General features: G+C 43.8%; 1 protein-coding gene across 1 annotated transcript in view; it reads right to left on the reverse strand.

Annotated features, from left to right (window-relative positions):
- Positions 1-13,795: 13,795 nt before the first annotated feature.
- The window catches only part of TNIP3 (TNFAIP3 interacting protein 3), a 38,693-nt gene continuing 31,683 nt past the window's right edge, over positions 13,796-20,805 (reverse strand). The window contains exons 12-13 of the mRNA XM_058024946.1: positions 18,698-18,758; positions 13,796-13,827 (exon numbers count right to left, since the gene is read on the reverse strand). Of these exons, the coding sequence (XP_057880929.1) occupies positions 13,796-13,827; positions 18,698-18,758 (93 nt within the window). The remainder of the gene's footprint in view (positions 13,828-18,697; positions 18,759-20,805) is intronic.

The following is a 20,805-nucleotide window of genomic DNA, read 5'->3' on the forward strand; positions in this document are numbered from 1 at the left end:
ATTGAAATACTCCCCCCTGGAACCAGAGATGATTCACAATCACTTACAGGAACAGGCATGGTCACGTACAACACCCAAGGCAAGAAGTCCTCACGTGTGAAATGCTGTTCCGTATGTCTTTGGGTCAAAACTGAGAAACTGAAGAGGCAGAAAGAGCAGCAAATCTCCAAATGATTTCTCTCTGGGCACTCACGTTCTCCTCCCACCCTCTGAGAGGCTTCCAGGGAAACGATTAACCAAATTATTCATTCCCACGCAGTCCCAACCTCTGTCTACAGCCATGCATCGCTTCCTGGGGGCTGAAACAGCTTTGATTCCAGTGAGCAAATTAATATCTCTAATTTTGAACATCTCTAATTGGATGCCAAGGAGGGCTGTAAACTGTCTGGGTAAGAACTGCACTCCTCACAGTTTCCCCATGCTGGGAGGCCCCGTTAGAGTGGATGGATAGGTACTACCAGGAAACAAGATGCGTGTTATGTACGATGAGAAAAAGAGCAGGAAATGTTTAATAAGCTATCTAGTGAAAAAAATCCTGAATAATAAATGTCTCCAAAACAAAAATGGAAACAGGCAATTGGATATTCTAGGAGGAGAGAAAGAAGGATAATTCATCATATAAATAATTCATTGCAAGTTTTAGCAGCCGGCGCTGCCGTGCATTTGGTATGGAAGACAGATGACACTGGGGGTGCTTGTGTGTGCGCTTAATTTTGTGTATACACAATTTTTTTGCCGAATTATATGGTTCTCATTGTGGTGCAGATCTGAAGATCTGTTATCAGTAGCCCATTGATTAGCATTTATTACTTGGAAGAGGGTACTATTATTTTTTAACATCATAAACTGAGGTGCTAACCCAGCCTTACCGATCGATGCTGCCTGATAACCCAGACTGTGATGCATTTTAGTTATGCAGCATCACACAGAGCTCACTCTCCCAGAAGAGGGATGGGCGGGACAACAGGGGCCTCCAGAGGCATCTTGGAAGCCTCTGGCTTGGGAGCTGCCACTGCTTTCCCCAGAGGAGCCACACAGGAGCAGCCGGGTGGAACCTGAGCAGCAACAGCACCCAGGAAGGGCTAAAACCAAATGCTGTGAGCATGGAGATCATGCTCCTACTTCCAGTAGGAATACTGGTGTTGCCTACAGGTTTCATCTGAGGAAGAGGGGTTTTTTTCTGCCCTTAAGGGAGCAGGAGGGTGCTGCCTGAAGCCATGACCTGTGACAGAGGTGACAGCCTTGCGGTGCTGGGCAGAGAAGGAACCAGAGCCAACACCTTCCCCTGTGGGCTGCTGCTCCATGAGCACAGCCAGGCACAGAACCCAGCAGGCATGGCTGGCTCCCTGCTAGCCCCAGCCCTGGTTTCTTTTCCTAATAAGAGGCATTTTCCTCCCTCTGTCCTGAGGGAAATCAAAAGCACGTGCAGTGGTTGGCGCACCGCTCGCGACTGAACCCAGCGTTTGTGCTGCGGGATGGAGAGAGGCACCCAACAGCACAGCCCTGTTACACAGCACCACAACACCTCCAGGCTTCACCCAGCTGCAGGGCAAGCTAAAGCACTGCCACTGACCCAAAGAAATTACACATTTGGGCTGCCTTCAACTCATTACTTGCCCATTTTATCCAATTATGTTTTATTTATTAAGCTACTCTGCAAACTCTCCTGGTGTTGACTGTTTTACACCTTCAGTGCATTTTTTTAAAATCCTACTGTTTTATGAACTGATTAACAAGACTTACTGCTCCAACAGCACAAAAATACAACACAAATCCAAAATATGGTCCAATTGAATCAAGAATCCAGCATTGGATTTTTCATATCACCATTGGAAAACACCTGATCCAACTGGTTTTAAGCACTACTGCAGTACTTGTTTTATTTTGCCAAATACAATATATTATTATAAATCAGTTTGAAGATGAGCAACTTCACTCTAAAATCCCAAATATGAATGTGAAAAATAATGACAAGCAGAGCTTTCATGCTCCAAGCATTATTTCCTAATCATAACTTCATTCTACTGAGAAAGAAAAACTGTGCTACTTTGCATAATTTAAATAATCTAATCTGCTTTCCAGATAAAATTATTAACAAACCATTGATTTAATCTCAAGTGCCCAACAGACCCCGTAAACTCTGATGCCAAATATCTACTCTTTTAATTAAAACAAATGAATTTAATAAAGATGACTGGTATGGTAATTAGAGCTATTATGAAGTATAGGCTACTTTGATCTAGAACACACGGCCTTTAATTCTTGTGTGAAGGTGTTACCACAGACGCAGCCCAGACTCGAGCTCTTATTATATTCCTGTCTTCAAAGAAGAATTGTTTCAGACATGTCACTGCAAAGTGTTGGCTTAAGTCACTATTTTCCCACCCCAATTTACACACTCACAGAATGGAGCAACAAGAATCAACTGTTCAAAATATGGCTCTTGAAACTAAATGCTAATTTTTTAAATTTTGCTTTGTATTTAATGGTTCACACTCTTACCTTCAGCTCTGCACATGTGTAGGCAAATAGGATATTCTGCTGCTCATAAATCCTTGGTGCAAGAGCAGTAATTGCAGTTTTTAGGGCCAATTTGAAGACTCCATAAGTGGTTGTCTGTGAAATGCAGAAGGCAGCAAAACCTAGAAGACTGGAATGGGTTTGGAGAGCTGATTTTGGGTTTGTGTGGTGGCAACTGATCGAGAAGGGTTTACCTTTACTCAAGACAGACAGGGAAGTCTGTGATGTCCTAATTCCTTCCAGGCCACTGAGAAATCCACAGCATCAACCTCCTCTACTTTTCCTTCCTCCCTCCAAGTGAAGACCAGCCTTTGACATCCTCAGCTTCTCCCCTTCTGGTTAACCAGTGGCACCCAGGATTCCCAGGAAATTGGAATATGCAATTTACTGAATAGACAGAAAACACCAAGAAAGAAAGAAAGAGAAAAGGGAAATTATCATTCATTCACCAGTGATACCATTACTGGGAGAACCTGAAACACAGCAGAGCTAAGATTTGATTCTCTGTCATTACTGACAGGGAGCAATGAGAGAACAAACCTTTCTCCTCTGGGAAGCCCCAGGTTCCAACTTTGTCCATTTTCAAGGTCTACACTACAGGCTGTAACAACACAAAGAGAGGTTAAATTAAGCCTGGTGCAACATCTGGCTACCGCAGAACTACAGCCAGCACTCAGAGCACACATCCAGCTCTGTCAAAGCACACATGCTGCTTTTTTCCAACCCAAGTGCATGCAGCAGCACTCAGCAATTAGCAGGGATGTTTTGTGTGCTGGCACTCACCTGCACACAGCAGAGGAGAGCTCCAGGCAGTGACAGGGTGGGATGGCCAGCTACAGAATGGTTCTTCTAAAGGCATTACTGAAGGCAAGCTCATCCTATATGATTCAGAATAAAAGCTCATCTGACTGTTTTTTGTGTCACAAAGCGAGAAATGCCATGGCATGAGGCAGGAGACCCTACTTGGTGCTGGCTGAAATTAAAGCCTCTTCAGTACAAACACATTTTCTGGTTGGTGGCAGAGCTTAAAATAAATCTGATAGCAAGCAAGTCTAACTCAGCTTCACCTTACCCCCAGGATGTCCCACCAGGATGGGTGTCAGGGAACAGAGGTGTGCTGCAAGGGCTTGTCTGTCCCACCAGGAGGTGACATCAGTGGCATCCATTCCCTGTGGTTTCCATGCAGAACGTGACTCGTGGCCGCCCCAGGCTGTGATGGGTGCCTGCACACCCGTGCTGCAGATAAGCACCACAACCTCATGGCCACAGTGTTTACACTGCTCCCTCATCTATTGCTGGAGCACTTGGATTGCACAAATAACAAATGGGCTTCTAAAAACGTGGTTTTAAAAGCTTTTGAAGCACAAGGCTGAGAAGTGACGTGCAGACCAAAATTAGCAGAGCAATGATGTGTAGCTGGACCTCTGAATTTGTGGGTTACACCTTTGCAGACTAAGACATGCTTCATTCTGCTTTCTTTGCCATACTCCAAAGTTTTATTAGCTGCCTTTTAGGTAACTGAGCTTAAGGCTGAATACTTTTCCTTTCCACTCCTCAATGTTTGGGGTTTTTTCCTTTTACACCACTAAGGAAGTTTTCCACTGCTTTGATTTCACATGGATTTAGTAACTAAGGGGTGTAGTTATTATAATTAAATATGAGAAGCACACTAAGGGACAGATATATTTGAGGGAATGAGTGCTAAAACAGTTCTGCAAAATAAGACAGTGACAAGAAAATTAAAACATCAGTGAAAGCTCCAAGCACTTCTAGCTGCAAAAACATTTCCTTTTTCCACATCGTTAGCACTGAACATTTCCTGTTACAAGCAAGAGCTTAGGAAGCCAGGCTTGCTCAACTCACCCCTGTTACTGAAACAATCCAATAAAAAACAGGTCTATGTCCTATTTTCCAAGCTCCTCGCTGGAGCTTGATCCCTCAAACACGAGCTCCATCTGCTGGGCTTTCCCAAAAAGTCGGAGCATCCATCCAGCCCTCCACGGGGCCAAATACACGCGCCCATGATGGGAATTCCAGCCATTACTTGCTTCAAGGGATTGATTTCCTCCTCGGGGTCAAACCCAGAGGTGCAAACAATTCCAAGAAACTCAGAGGACCGATCATCCAGCATCAGCCCTCTGCCGCAGAACTGGTCTTGCTTCAGAAACTAAAGCTGCTTCAGTCTCCTGAAAAAAACACCCAACACCCTTTGAGACTTCTCTGGGGGTCCTGTTCAGCCACAGCTCCCTGTACTGAAGGGCAAAGCCTCCCATTGCCAAAAACATGTCTGCAGATGTTTTGGCTACCCAGTGGCATCTCAGATGGCACTGGGTGACTGTTTTTAGATGGCAAAGTGAGCCAGGCAAGCAGGGACAGCACAGAGCTTTATCAATGGGAGACAGCACAGCTCAGGAAGGACAAAGTTCCCAAGTCTGCACTCCAGGATGTTATCACAGTTTTAAATCCTCTCTTATAAAACATGGTGTCCTGTGAAAGACATTTTGCTGTGCCTAAGTAGGACATCTCCTCCAGATATCTATAATTGCTTCCCGTCTCAAGTGAGGAGATGATAAAGCCCAATGCAGCAGATTACAAGTTTATTGTAATAAATTGCATTGGCCAGGAAAGCAAAATTTAAAAACACACAAGATTGAAATGATAGAGAACACAATTATGCAAAGCTTCAGGCCCAACATCTTATGTAACTGCAGGGATTTGTGTCTGCCTCAAGAACAGGGCCTGTGGGAAAGCACGTACCCGGTTTGCCTTCGGAAGTGCTCCTGGTCTGAGCCTCCCCAAAGTGGGCAGGGGAGCAGGATCCATATGGATACAACTTCAGACATGCATGTGGAGGCCACCAGCCCCACTGGTGTGTCTGTTTTCCACAGCACTCACACGTTGTGAGGAGCAAAAGGCACAACAGACACGCTTCTATTGATTTGCCATTCCCTGGTAGCCGAGCACATCTGAGCTATTCAAAGGAAGTTGTTTGCCACTGTGGAGAAGCTGCTTTTTAGAAGGTGGGCAATTAGCAGGAAAAAATGCCAGAAGAAGCTGAGTGTCTGTGTGTGGTCCCCAAGAAAGCCCATGGGACAGCTTGCCTCAAGACATCAAGAAATCTGTACAGAAGAGCAGACTACCAAAGGGCCAAGGAGGAATTGATGGGATACATTTAATTAATCTTTGCTGTCATTTTTACAACTCCAGCTGGAGGAACACAGGGAATCAAGTGAATCAGAGAGCATGGGAAAAGCACCCCCGAACTAAGGCTGGAAATGCTTTTGGGGTGTTACTATTCCAAATGGAATTGTTTGCTTGTAGATAATTATTTTTCTCAGTACCAGCCTTAATTGTACAAGCCTCAATTGTAGCAGTCTTCATTGTACAAGCCAATGAAATATTTTCCAGCCCCAGTTTCTTCTCCCACTTCTCCACACACATTTATTGCCTGTAAATACCCCAACAATCTGTTACACCTACCCCAAGGACAAGTCCCAGAAAATAAGGCCATCCCCTACCTGGCAATATCCCCAGTGTTGCTGAGAAAATGGGTCTTCCAGGGCTCCTTTCTAAGATTTGCCAGGGCTGGTTCAGCAAGGAGAAAAGGAAAGGGAGTAGCATTTTAAAACCAGGCAAAAGCCAAGCAGGAAACACACCTCTTAGAAGCCACTGATTTTCCCCATCACCATCAGGATGTTTGAAAGCAGGGTTAGATGCAGCACATTTGTTTTCCAACGGCAGTTTTTTCTTAAAGAACAAAGATGGAGCACTAGAGAGAGAGAGACGGCTTTAGCACCAGGTGCTTCCTTAATACATCCTACTTTTTCAGGGAAGCTAGAGTGGTTCCTCTGTTTAGCCATGAAGATGATGATCATGGCCATGTCCACAAAAATCCTGTTTCCAAATCATGGGAAGACCAGCATCAAAACACTTCAGCCTGGCACCAGCAATGACATTTCAATGTATTGATGTGATCAGCTGCCAGCCCATCAGCTCATTTATCATGCACTAATTCCTAAGGTTCTCCTGCTTTATTGACAGCTTTGCAGGTTTCCTCTGGATTGGCCTGGATCTGGATCACAAATGTCCCACAATTTAGGTGCTTGCTCCCTCTAGAGCCAAAGCAGGTCCTGCCCAGTGCAAAGCCACACATGCAGTTGTTTGAAGAACTTGAAGGTCCCCAAGGCAGAGATGAGTCTGTACAGCAGTGACTCTATTCTGACACCCTTACTCAGACAAAGTTGCCTCTGATGAAAATGGCCAGGTTGAATTACATCTTCTGAACACACCCAGATTTTTACTGATACACACACAAAGGTGCACGTGGTGTCACTGACAGTCAGTGTGTAACACACATCCCACATTTAGGTGTTATGGCCTGTTCTCCCCCTCAGAAACACCTCCCCAGCCTGCACCTTGCAGAGGCAGGGATGGAGATCAACAAGTGGCCCTGGCTCACTGAAGCTGGGACTCTTGGGGACAGGTCCCACCTGGCTGAGGTCCTGTCTCTGCATTCTCTGATGTCCACCAAGCCCAGAGGACACTCTGAGATTGCCTTGAGCTAAAAGGTTCCCTGCCTTCCACCTGCCCACCTCTAGGAAGCCAACACCCTTGGAACCTGCTGGTTTTGTATCAAATTTGATATTTCAGTGATGCAAAGTCACTGGGCAGGCCTGGCAGACCCGTGGCCAGCACAGAGCCAGCCCAGCTCCATAAACATTGCTCTGTGGGAAAACAGGCCAAAAGCACAGACCTGCCCTACCGGGGTCCCTTCCCCAGAGCTCCTGCAAGTTTTCTGTTCCCTGGCATGAAGAGTTTGTGCCCTGCAGAAGGAAACCAGCTCTGTGAGGTGAGGAAATGGCCTGGGGAACCTTTTGGGAAGGCAGGTTTTGTGCTGTACTTTCTCTCTGCAAAAGAGAAGTGTTTAAATAGTCGGGAATGGGTTTTCAGACTGGTCTAAAATCATGTCATTTTGGACAAATCCTTACTCTCAGCTGTGAGCACTGACCTTCCCCATCCTGGTGAAGGAGGCTGAGGAGAGGAAAGGTGTCCATGCCCATGTCCATTCCAGAGATGCATCAGGAGCCTTTTCACAGCCTGCAGGCAGGAAAGAGACAGTGGTTGAGCTCCAGAGGCCCCTCGTCACCAAAGCAAAACCAGGAGCAGAGCACCAGCACAGTTTTGTGAGCAGGAGAGACTGCTTTGGAACCCAATTAAATTCTAGCAGTCAACTGGGAGTAGTCTTATAAAAGAGTAAATAAAGCCCAGTGGAAACAAAACTTCTCCCTCAGCAGAAGGTAAACATAAAGACTGCACTGAGAAAGCAAGCAGGGTGGCAGGGAGAGGGCTCTGCCAGCCCTGAGTGCAGCAACTCCCACAAATTCCACAAGCAAAGCTGCTCAGCCTGGGAAGACTTGAAAAATCAGACCCTGGTGAAGTCTCAACTCCAGGCTGAAGATAAACCCTCATTTTCTCTCACTACAACACTTTACCCTGGAGACACTGACTCTTGTTATGTGGCCAGGTTAAAAGTTTTAGCAACCTTGCTAAACCTCTAGGACATTCCGCTCCTGGAGGGAAGAGCACGTGTAGGGACATATTTAACTCTTACACTCAAACCTTCAGAAATGAACACTTAGTTTTCTACGTATATAATAGAAATACAAATATGTAAGTGCACACAGGAGCACAGGCTGTGCACAAACATCAGGCTCTGGACCACCTGGAAGAGCCTGAGTTTTCCACACAGGTTTTTCCTACAGAGCAAGGAAAATCCATGCAGTTCAGCAAAGCCAGACTCGCTCTGGGCTCTGCAGAGCCCTCCCTCTGGGGACTTCAGAGGCAGAATGTCTGCACAATTTCAGGGGCTAATACGTCAAAGCTTAAAGAAGCCTGAAGAATTTAATGGGGATTTAGATGTCTGCAACTGCAATGTAGTATTTTTGAGAGCAGTTGAGTGAGATGAATTGCATCTGCTCAGGAGTTCTGAAACACCCTGCCAGTGTCACACCCTGACAGCACACACAAATCAAGGGGCAATGCCTGCATCGTTTTCTTCTCAGAAGAAGGAAGGCTGACACTTGTCATAAGCTGAAGTTGCTCCAAACCAAAATGAAACACTGCTTATAAACAGTAGTGGTGTTTCCATACAGAAACTAAACAAATTTGGGCAGGTGAATATGAACAAACCAAACAAGGAACTCATAAGGGATATTCCTTATTAATATCCTCTCCCTTCCTGGTACTACTCAGGTTTTTTGTTTGCATTTCCCACATCTCTTATCTTTGCTTTCAGACACAGAAAGCCACACAGCATGCCATAGCTTGACTGTTTGCATTCATCAAAGTGAAAATGCCTATTAATAAGAATTCAATTATTTGGAAAACAGTTCCTGGCAGCACAGCAGCACCTAAGTTCCTTTCCAATGGGAACTTGACTTTCTGCAAATCTCATTTGACTAAAAAAACCCCAAAACAAATTAGAAATAGACGGTCTGCTGTGACTCCAAAGTGAAGGGCTGCAAAGAAATGAGCATGAAAAGCAGAACCTGTCACAAGCATCTGTGGAACAGCAGGAAATTATGGCCAGCTTGTGACAGTAGCACTAAGACTCCACATGAGAATACTATTAAATTAACAGCACATTGAGATTAATTGCCCTTTTTTTTTCCTGAGGATTTAAATTTTTTTTTTCAGTTGCCCAACAGGTATCTTGTAATGCAGTGGGTTTGATTTGGTGGGGAGGTTTTCTGGTTTTGCAGCTCTTTCTGAGCTGTGTTTCCAAGTCCTGTGTTATTAACTTATCACCCAGGAATAGACAAGCAGCTCCAGCGCTCTGACCCAACCACACCCAAATCCTCAGGGAAGTCACATGTCTCTTCAGAAGCCATGGGCAGTGAGATAACAACATCACACACACTCTTTGAATTTTAATTATCACTATTAAGGATTAGGAACCCTGTGAGCAACCAATTCAGCTGGCATTACTAAGCCAGAGTCAAGTCTGCTTTTAGTTAACGGTAATGAAATATTCATGCCTCAAACCTGATTTTAGTGAGTTCCCTTCCCTTCTGGAGCAAGTACATCACTGGAGGCTCCAAGTCCCCTCTTTGGCATCCGCACCCTCACTTAATTCTTGACCACAGGGGAATTTTAACGGGGAATTAACTAATCCCTCTCTTGCTACTGCAAACATAAGAGAGAACTGTTATTCCAGTTCAGGAGAGATCAGCTTTTCTCCTGTTAAGCTATTCTTTCCTAAAAGAAAGCTGGAAATATGGGGAGATTGACTGCCCCTCCAAAGCTGCTTTAGTGTCTGAACAGGTCACTTACACAGAAAGAATTTTCTTTGAAATATCCTGGTGTTGATAACTGTGTTTTTCTGCTATCATTGCTAATCCCGTCCATTCCATAATTAGGATTGTTTCTCCTGACATTATTTCTACAGATTCCATGCTGGGGCATGACTATAAAAGACAGGCTGCAAATCTGGCACTGAGGAGAAAGAGGAAAAAAGAATAGGAATTGCAAAAAGAGCAGCTCTCATTTTAACCTTCAGAAAAGCACAGTTTTCCCTAACTTTTAGCATAGGGAAATATCCTGACTGGCGCCTAACCTTAACTGAGAGTTTTAAGTGACTGCTATATATAATCAAAGCTGGAGCTGGTTTGGTGAATGACTTGCAAAGAGTCTCTGCATGTGCCAGCCCTGCAGGGTAATGTCCTTGTTTAAATGGATTAACGTGGGATTAACATGACCAACAGCTGACACACAGGATGCCTGAACACAGCAAGGCACAACAGGAAAGCTCCCTCCAAGAAAATTAAAACATCTCCCTCTCTTCTCCCAGCTAAACCAAGCAACAAAACAAAAGGAACCACCCAGGTGACAAAAAGGCCAATGAAGGAGGTTTGCCATGTGCCAGAGCTGTCACTTCTCTCTCAGCCAGGTCATGTGCTACAAACACCAGCAGCACACATCCTGCTCTGCTCCACAAGACTTCCCTTCTCCAAATCCTTTCCCTTGGCCCTGGGAAGGGCCTCAGACCCTTCCTTGGGCTGCTATCTCCCATTAGACCAAAACTGCCATCTCCAGTCTCACTGCTGTGAGGTCTTAACTGATCAAAGATCACGAGGAGCCCACCAGGTGCCCTTGCTGGCTGCCCCAGCCCTGCTCTCGGCGCTGCCAGCCCATGGCCAGCCTGGGCCTTGGGCTCTCACCAAAGCAGCCCTGGACAGGAAGCACCTGGGTGCTGCCCTTTTATAGGGCAGGAGGAAGCAGGGCTGTTGCTGCTCTAAGTCAAAACACAGCAGTATCCAGCATCCTGGCTCCTGGGGGGAAAGTGTTCTATTAATCAGAAAAATGCTTTCCACCCTGTGGTGTCTTGCAGACCTTTAAACTTGCATCTGCACAAGTCAGAGAAATTCTTCTATCATTCTCACAACAGTTAAAGCACAGAAACCATTTGTAGACTTCAGGATTACTTTTTTTTAGAAAGAGAGATAATTTGATTCTCACTAGAATTACCCTCTCAGCTCAGCACAGGGTGCTATGGGCTAGGTAGAATTTCCAGGGTATATTCTCCATCCATGATAGTGGGAAGCTGAGACTGCTTGACCAAATTGTATGGTCATAGACCACCTGCTTTTTCTCATTCCATTCTGGACTACTGAAAGAGAGAGAGAGGATGAAGACCAGAAATGCTGGGCACCCTATAATCCTGATTACCCAGGAACTGCTGTCATGGCCAAGGAACGACTGGTAGGAGGATGATGTGAAGATAATGAAGTGCAAGTCTTTGGGTGTGGGGACTCAGAGCCAAAGGGTAAAAGATCATTATTTCACCCAAAGTGTTCACCATGCATTTCTAGCTCTGCTTTTGAAACAACTCATTTCATCTGAGAAAATATTTTCATGGATGGTGTGTTCTTGCTATAATTCATGAGACTATGTATAAAAACAAAACATGTTTCTCCACAGGAAAAAGAAAAGGGACAAAAACTCCCCAAAGACCCCAGGTTTTTAAGGGAGAACTGGGAGTGTTGATATCCAGTTTTGGCACAGCTAAAGAAAGGAAAAATCCCTGTTAAGAACAGTATGGTTGATTTTAACTGAAATAACTCACCCCTCAGAGTTGTCTGGGTCACTGCAGAAATCATTTCCTCTGGGGGTGTTTGAGCCTGGCAATGCTAATTCAGACAGATGACAGCACCTGCATTGGGGGAACATATATCATTCCAAGGAAATCCAGCGAAAAAGCAACTTCCAGGCATTTTAGGGGCATTTAAAAAGATACAAACAGGAATATTTAAAAGATGCAACACCAGGAATATTAGGATTTACGTGAGCCAAAGTTTACAGTCCTGTGCCCAAGCCTGAAAAACGCTAAAAGCCTGTGACTACAAAGATAGCCCTGCAAAGAGCATTTTCTCCCTGTGAATAGCTCGCGTTCAGCCGCCCTTTGGGGCCAGCTAACGCTGTCAGATGATGAGCGGAGCCCACAAATGTTCGGCGCTGGGTTCGGCGGAGGGCTGGGGAGAGGAGCGGCGCTGAATGGAGCGGGCGCTGCCCCCGCTGCGGGCACACAGAGCGCGTCTGTTCCGCATCCCCGGCGCTCGGAGCGGGCTGCGCTGCCCGCAGCGCTGGTCACCTGCTGGGAGCTCCCATTGAGGGAGCTCACATCCTAATTGGATTTTCCGAAGGCAGTGCATTAGCATTTTCCATGATCTCACCCTTATTAGCCAAATGGCTGATCAGGAGGAGCGGGGTATATTGTGCTCTGTTACTTTATCTGCTGCTGCAGTGTCTGCGAGCCAGCCCCAAATTCGTGCAGAGATAAAAACTCCCCTCTCTATAGCAGAGACTCGGGAGTCCATTGTGGAGCTAAAGTTGCAGTCAAACTCTAATTTTCAATAGCTCACCAAAAACAACCTCTCTCAGTGCTTTGCTCCTGCTCTTCCTGAGTCTGTCCTGTAAGTCAGGAATGCCAGCTCTTTCATCCCTGTTGGCAGAAGCAGCATTGCTCTACAATGTAAAAGCAGAAGAATCCCTTCCCATGGACTGTTCCCCATTGAGCCCAAAATCAAATGCTGGACATGTTTAATGCTGTAAGGTTATTATTTCTATGCACAGGCATTTGAATATTGAAAGGAATGGAAATACCTGTTCCAGAAGAAGAAATGACACATGCAGGCTGTCCTGTAGCAGATGGCTCTGTCTCTGCATAGCTCAAAAAACTCTGTGTCAGAATTTAAATCCACATGAAATACTCCTGAGCTACCATGACATCTCCTGTCCTGCAAAAATCTGTTTCTTCTTTCAGGTGAGGTCCCAGCAGGTTTGGATACCTGTTCTCAAAAGTAGCCTTCTTAAAAGCCTGAAGGGAAGAGACAATCTTGCATGTAGATTATCAAGTAATGTTTGCTGGACACTCATCCACCAAAATTTTCTGAAAAAAATTATTGTCTAAACACAGTTTCACTTAAAAAGCCAGGTTTAATTCTTGGTTAGAGGTTACATGACAATGTTCAGATTCATTACAAGAACAATTTGGAAATATAAAGCCATATTCACTGAGAAGTTGGACCCATTCAATATTTCTACTAAAATCCTTGCAATACAAATAAGTGCACACAGAAAAAAACCCATGTGATTATGTTTTACATGTAATTTGAGAGCCAAAACAAAAGGAGATCTACCTGGACTCAAAAGGGGAAATGGGCACACTTTAGCTGGCCTGGCATGGGTGGTACCCTGATCATAATTACACAAAGGGGTTTAAACAGCGAAGCAGATTTCCCTTTTACCAACCAAGAAGGAGAGGACAGCATTCAAGGCGATCAATCAACAAACCATTCCCTGGAATCAAATAAAAACCCTCATCATTCCCAAACAACAACCACCACAAAAAAATCACACCACTATTGGGCTTGTAAGCTCTTGAATTCAATTCAAACCAGATGTGACAGTCTGAATCCCCAGCAAGAACTGCATCTCTTCTCATCAGGCTTTTAAAGAGATTCTCACAAGGCAGCACAAACAGCATCTTCAGAACAAAGGGCAGCAACACTTCCCAGCAGAGTTTAACTGGATCCTGAGGATCACCAGCCTGTGTGAGCTGCTTTTCCATTGTCCTCACAGGGATTTTACCAGACATAAATCACATGCACTGAAGAGATAAGGAGCTAAGGAGCAAAAAACCCAGAAGAACACAGAATAATAAAGTTGCAAGAGTCCCTTGCAGCCTTTGGTTTACACTTCTCCAGGCCAGGGTCTGTCAGCGATGGGCTCCCTTCTCCAGGGAGGAATCTGCAAAAGCAAAATCAATGGGAATTACTGTGACATTGAGAAATACAACTCACTCAGGAGTCATTTTCCTCCATTTTGTAACACTTACACACACACCCCCAAATCCAACACTGTACTTCATTACAAGGCTGTAATCCAACCAATACAAGTGGCAGTAGGAGTGAAGAAGCAAAAGAGAGTGGGGCTAGCAAAGAGTGCTCCAGGAGTCTCCTCCTCAGCCTTCCTCTAATCCTGGTGGTGGTTGACACAGAGCAAACAGCAGGGTCTCATGGTTTAAAGCCCCCATGTAAAATCTTTCCAGACATTTTAAAAGATCAGCTGACATTCAGCAGTGCCCAGAGGTGTTCATTGGCATGAGGTGCATCCAAGAGAGCAGCTAAATCTGACAGAGGGAATAATTAGTACCCAAGGCTAAGCAGGTGTCTGTGATCCAAAAATGCATTTGACAGTGAGTCACTCAAGCTAGGAAAATAAAACAAAATTGGAGAAAGGAACGATGCTATTGCTGGTGCAACACATGCTTCCTGAAGCTTCAAAACGTTTTGGAAAAATGCTCTGATACATCTCTAGTAGCACAAGCACAAATGCAGTCACTATTTCACTTAAAGAGAAAGCATCAGGAATAATGAATCCTGATCTCTTGGCTTATAGAAATAAAATGATCAAATCCTGCAGCTGTTTAAATCACATATCCTGTTTCTCTTCCCAAGAGACTTTTCTGCCTGGTACTCTCAAGAACTACAACACACTCTGTGATCTTCAGCTCAAGTTGACTTTTAAAAGCACTTTAACTTCACATGCTCTGGAGTTAGGAATCAGAAGAGTGCTAATGGCCTTTTTGCAGTAGCAGAAATCAAGCTGGATCAGTAAAAATGCTGAAAATAATCACATTTTCATTCCCAATGGGGATGGCAAGCTGCTAATTAAATCTGTCTTGACTACTTGGAAGCACTCATAATTTCTCATGTAATATATGCACTGAGGAGATGCTAATAACAAAAATGTTAGGGGTCTGGGATTTTTTCCAGGAAAATTAAGATGTCAATTGATTGACTTTTTTTTTCTGTCTGGTTTTTACTGAAGACCTCCACAAATCCATTTTTTTTTTCTGTTTTTCATATTTTCCCCCCTCTCCCTACAGATGTCATTATTTTCAGTGGCAAACCCCACACTTCTCCCTCCTCTTCTTCCAATTAGCTGTAATTATAACAACATTAGCAGCAAATTAGGTGCCTCCAGGGCAAAAATCTGGGAAGCAGCAGACTGTGGAAAGGAAGAGGAGATGAGATTCTAATGGAAGTAAGCAGGCACATCCATGGGCTCATCTGGGCACCCTTAGGGCTGTGCAGGTTGAGCTCTGCTTTCCCTGAGCCTGCCAAGATGAGGTGACCAGCTGCTGCCACAAAGCTCCAAAGCAACCCCTGGAGAGGGAAGCAAAAGGCTCCATTTGGGCTTCTCCTCGTGCCTGGCATCACTGGATCCAAGATAAAAACATCCAGCTCAGGCTGGAGAAACCCATTGGTTGTAGCTGATGTTCTGAAGGGGTAACTGGGGTCCTTAAATGCATCTACTGGGAACATTTGTGCCAAGGGAAAAAATGCAGTAGATTAATCGTACAAAAGAAAAAGCCAAGACATGCCAGCAGTTGCAGCATGCAAAAGGGTTCTTGCCCCGAGTAGGCTTTTGAGCAATAAACCTTTTTTCCAGAGAATTTTGCATTAAATATCTGGGTCCAGGGAAAATCTCCAAGATCAAGCTCTTTTTTACAACTGTCTTTTCAATTTTGCACAGTTGAATAAGGAAGGAAGTCAATACTGCTTGCCAAGTAAAATGACATTAAGTACATTTGCTGGAAATCTTCTTGCCTTGCTCCTTAAAAATTAAAAATAACCACCCAAATCAACTACAAAAACCAAACAGAATGACATAACCAAGAACAAAAAGGTCAGATTCTGACATCAGGAGTGTAACAGAGCACAGAGAGACTTAGGAGCTAAATTTCCTCCTAAGGCAGCACTGCTGGTCCAACAAGACAAGGCTGGGAGAACTTCAGCACATTTTAGGACTAATATTTCCTGCACAGCAAGGTACCTGGGGAGGGATCAGTCCAGAGGTGAGAAAGGAGAGTTATTCTTGGAAATATACTGGGACCTTTTATGGGAACATCTTTGCTTTTTTGGAGGACAAGCTGAACTTAGCTATGAGTTATCTGAGGTTCTAAGCAGCTTTATGAGGGTTGGGGTTTTTATTTCCTCTCATTTTGCCCACCCTATTTCCCTCATCCTTTCCTGTTTCTGATGAATTTTTTCCCAGTTTATTAGAAAGGGCTCAAATCTCAAAGTGCCAGATCCAAACCACCACACAACCACAAGAGCTCAGTGCTGGACACAATGTTGCATAAGTGATCCTCTGCCAACTACCAAAACACATCTCTGGGGAAAATAACAGTCTGGAGAGCAAACTTTAGAAAACAGCATCAAATAGTGTTCATCAAATTTCTGTAGCAAAGGGTTGGGTTTTTTTTTTAATTTAAAAATTCTTCAGAGGTAATCCTATATCTATAGATGATGGCAAAAAAAATGTTTTTTAGACAAAATAGAAAGACAAACTGGGCTTAACAAGGGTAGCAGTCCTTTGAGACAGCCTCCTCTTACCATGGCAGCAGCTGTGGACAATGGTGTCAGTCAGAAGCACGGATATGGTTACAGGAGAAACAGAAAACATGAGATTCCAGCTGGTTACAGAAGGACCCCTGCAGAACCCAAGTCAAATGCCAAAGTACCCAAGTGCAAACACCGTCCTCCTTCACAGGAGAGGGAGGAAAACACAATGAAGGTGCCTCTATACAAAGCTACAAAAAAAATTAGTAAGCCCTGTTTAGTTACATACACCTTTAAAGTCCCAATTACATTATGAGACTCTCACAGATTTCAGATATCTCTAGGCCAGGCTTATAAAATGAAATATTATCAAAAATATTGGTTTCCCAACTAATTTCACTGTGCTCAGCTCTCAAGTTACAACCTGTGACCTGTGTTTCATAATTATTACTTAAGAACAAATGCCCAGCGTCAAAAGAAAATTTGTTAAGTGAAACTTAAAGGTTTTCCCTAGAAACATCTACTGAAATAGCATTCCTAAAAGAAACTGTTTCATGCCTAAAAGTTGCTTCACTGCTGATTTGTTTCCTATAATGAAGACCTAGCTCAGCAGAGAGGAGATTTATCTGTCCATTTATAATCTACTGCGAAAATGAAGGATGAGAACTGAGAACCAGGAATGCTGCTGCACATGCTGGCCCATTTAGACCCACCAGGGTAATTAGCACTTGTACAAAACGGAGCAAAGAAATGGGCACATCAAGAACTCTTGCTCATCACATATTCTTGGAGCTTCTATCTTGGAAACCTTTCCCAAAATACTTACAGATTTAATACAGACAATTATATGTAATACATAAAGCCAAGCTAGTGACTCAAGAGTGGAAGTTTGACCTCTGTGTGATCCATGGATAAATGATCAAAATCATCTGTTTCAGCAGCCAGGATAAAGAGAATAAGAGCCCAGAAGGTGTTAAAGCAGACATCCTACACTGCACTATTAAGAAATCCTCTTTAACGGGGCTGGAGCAAAAAGGGAAGGGAAAAGTCTCAAGTATCCTAATCTCTGTCCAGTTGAGAAGGTGGTGTTTGGATGTTCTGGGCAAGGAACAGAAACAGAAAGACAGAGCACAGATTTTCAAGAAGTTTTTCTCAGGGAAGTCATGTAGTCCAGCAGGGTGGAAGAAGAGCTCTCCTCCTTCAGATCCCCCCAGGGCACTGCCCTGGACCACAGCTGCAGTTGGTGGCAGGACTGGTTTCATTCCCTGTTAGAAACATCCTCCCTGTATCCTCTGGTGCAGTAAATCACTTGGAGTCTGAGTGGGAGGAATGGCAAAATTAATCTCCTGTTCTGTAGTGCAGGCACAGCACTACTTTCCCTGTGACCACATCAGAACTCTCCCAAGAGCTGCTCTGTAATTAGGGGATGCCCATCAGCCATTTTGGTGAGCTACATTCCCACTCTTCCCTCTCTTCTGGGCAAGCATGGATGACAGCAAATAATGGAACAGTTCCTCTGTAGCCATCTTCTTCTTCTTCTTCCAGATGTAATACAACAGCTTCTGGACTCAGCAGTCCCTGCCACCCCATGTGGTACCCACCAGCACCAGATTCCTACCCACAAGAGATTCCTTGTGATGTCCATGTTTTGAGTGGTCCGAAACAAGTACTTCAAAACACCCAGGAATTATTTCAAAGCCAGATACAAATATTACTCCTCCCTGTTTCCAAAAAATAGTTTGTACTGACCCTTTGCAAGTATTTAATTCTGCTCACTTCCATGGCTCTATTTTCAGACCACCTGAACTACCAGAACAGACCAGGAACAGCAATGGGCATTCTGTCTTTAAGGTGAAACAACATCCTAAAGCCTGCACTTTGTTACCAAGGACTCCTAAACTTGCCCCATGCTGGCCCCTTGTTTTGGCACATCACTAAATTCGGTCTTTGCTGGAGCAACAGAAGCTCTGAGGAGAATTCTGAGGGTATCTTTTCTTTAGGACTATTACTAGGTGTTTAATGAGGCAAATGTGGGATCCTATAATGTGTAATAGAGACATTTTATGAATTGCAACAAAGCTATAACATAGAGGGTATTACATCAGAAACCTCACCTGTGGTGCACACACACCAACCTTGACTCTCCAAGGCAAAGCTGTCACATCAGCACTCAACAGATAGACAGGAAAGTTTACTCTACATCCCTCAAAGGCCTCCATTTGAAAAAAAAAAGTCCATTTAATACATGCTCTGTACAGCTGTTGTCTTACCATTTGCCTTGCGCTGCACATCTGGCGGAAGCTGGTCAGGAACACACCACTGATAGTCTGGCTGCACAGAACAATAAAACATTATTGCAGCAATATGGACTTCACAGGCACTTCAAACAAAAGAGCAGTGACATGATAAAAACATAATTGTGCTGTGAAGCCTCTCATTAGCCCTACAAAAGCAGTTCAAAACAAAATATTATATTTAGGTTTGTTTCCACCGATCCCAGTCTTCCAGCTTGCTTCCTTCCCTATGGCATCAGAAAAATTGGTGTAAAACCTTTCTAGATCCCACAAATCACAAGGACATATTAAGAGGACCAAACCAGACTTTAAAAGGGCTGAGGAATCCAGTGCAGCAGAAGATACCAGCAGGCATCTCCCTCCACCAAAGAATGTCAGAGAAACCTGGCCCACCTAACAGGTGAAGTTTGAATGCATCTGTAGCAGCTGTAAAGTGCTCCAGTGTGACAGGAATGAACCATGGAATAAAGTTCTCTCCCCTCCTCCCCTTGCTCACAGGTTAGAACTGCTGTTTCTATAGCATTAGCTATTATCAAATAACTTCCTGTAAACACCGTGGGATAGGGAAAATTCCCATCTTTCTCACAAGAGGAAGTACTGGGAAGGTTATGTCCATGCAGACACAGTTTTGTCCAGGGAAATCTTGGAAGAAATAGTGCATTATAGTTTACACCACCCACTGTGGCAAATGAGCAGCAAATTACCACTAGAGAAAACAACTTTGGGACCAGCCATTTCAGCTGGAGCTGTGTTAGGCTGTCTGTCTGGAATAAGTAGTCCATGCAAGCTTGTCAAAGTCTAGGTAATTGCTGCTTCAAATTAGTTACACTGGAAAAATGATTCTTGTTTTGCAGAAATTACTCTGACAAAATCACTGAGTAGCCCCAAGGGGAATCTAGCAGATTTCAATTTGCAGGGAACAAATTTCATATACTCCTACAGAAGTTTTGCCTCAATTAAGATGGCAGGATGAAGCTGTAGATAGAGAAAACAGATTTAACTTTTATGTTTTGCTGTCACTCATGCTTATACAGCAGTAATCACCCTCATACACTGTCAGGAAAAAAAGGAGCTATTGTATTTCAATTTAAATTGTACCAGTCACAGGAATTATTAACTAATTCTGTGCTTGTGTGCAAACAAAGTAGACCTTGATACAAAGCTTTAAGCACAGGTAGTTTTTCAACAATGGCTCAAATTACACTCATTTGCATTGCTTTTTTGAGTTTCTGGTGAATTTTATGTTCTCTGATCAATTCTCTTTTTATGTACCTGTACCCTGCAAATCTGAATTAATTTCAAGAACAAGATGTGCATTTTACATCAGACTAACCAAAATGTTTCTACTAGAGTTTAAAAAGGAAAGAAAAAGTGCAAGAACAGAAAAAAAAGGAAAAAGCAAAAGCACACCCTAAACATGCAGGATTACATATCACGACACCCATTAAATTCTAACACCTTTCTTCATTGCTAACAAATTGCTCAGGGAGGTACCCAAAGCTCAGAGCAGCAACTCAGACAAAGAATTGAAAAAAAAGGGTCAGAATGAAACTGGGAGTTACAAAGCAACCAGTCAGACTGACACCGGTGCTCCGGCAGGAATGACAAAGTTGTAAACCCAGTGATCCCTCACAGAATTAGAAACCCAGATGATGAAAGTTCAGGGAGAAGAGCCAAAATAATCTGGGCCAGTGGCCAAATTGCAGGGAAAAACATTCTGCAATACTTCCAACTTTGATAAATAGGCAGATAAGCACACTCCTGAAGCACAGAAATTACTTGTCTGACCACAGCTTTTCCATTGGATTTCTACAGCCTGAAAGCCTTACATGCATTTTGCAAAAATTCAGCTATAATTTTTCAAATAATGAGCACCTTTCCATATGTGACAGCTTTATAGCCAGAATCAGATATTGTGTATTTAAAATGACATTCACCATGTTTAAATGCATTCTCAGTAGATTGGAACAAGCCAGGTCACTTAGATAACCCAACGCACATCAAAAATATTCTTTGAAGCAGTATTTTCCTTGGAATAAATAACTCCCACTCACAGAATCTGCTCCAGTGCAAAGCTATTCTTC

Source organism: Melospiza georgiana, chromosome 5 (genome assembly GCF_028018845.1).
Source record: "Melospiza georgiana isolate bMelGeo1 chromosome 5, bMelGeo1.pri, whole genome shotgun sequence".
NCBI classification, from domain to species: domain Eukaryota; kingdom Metazoa; phylum Chordata; class Aves; order Passeriformes; family Passerellidae; genus Melospiza; species Melospiza georgiana.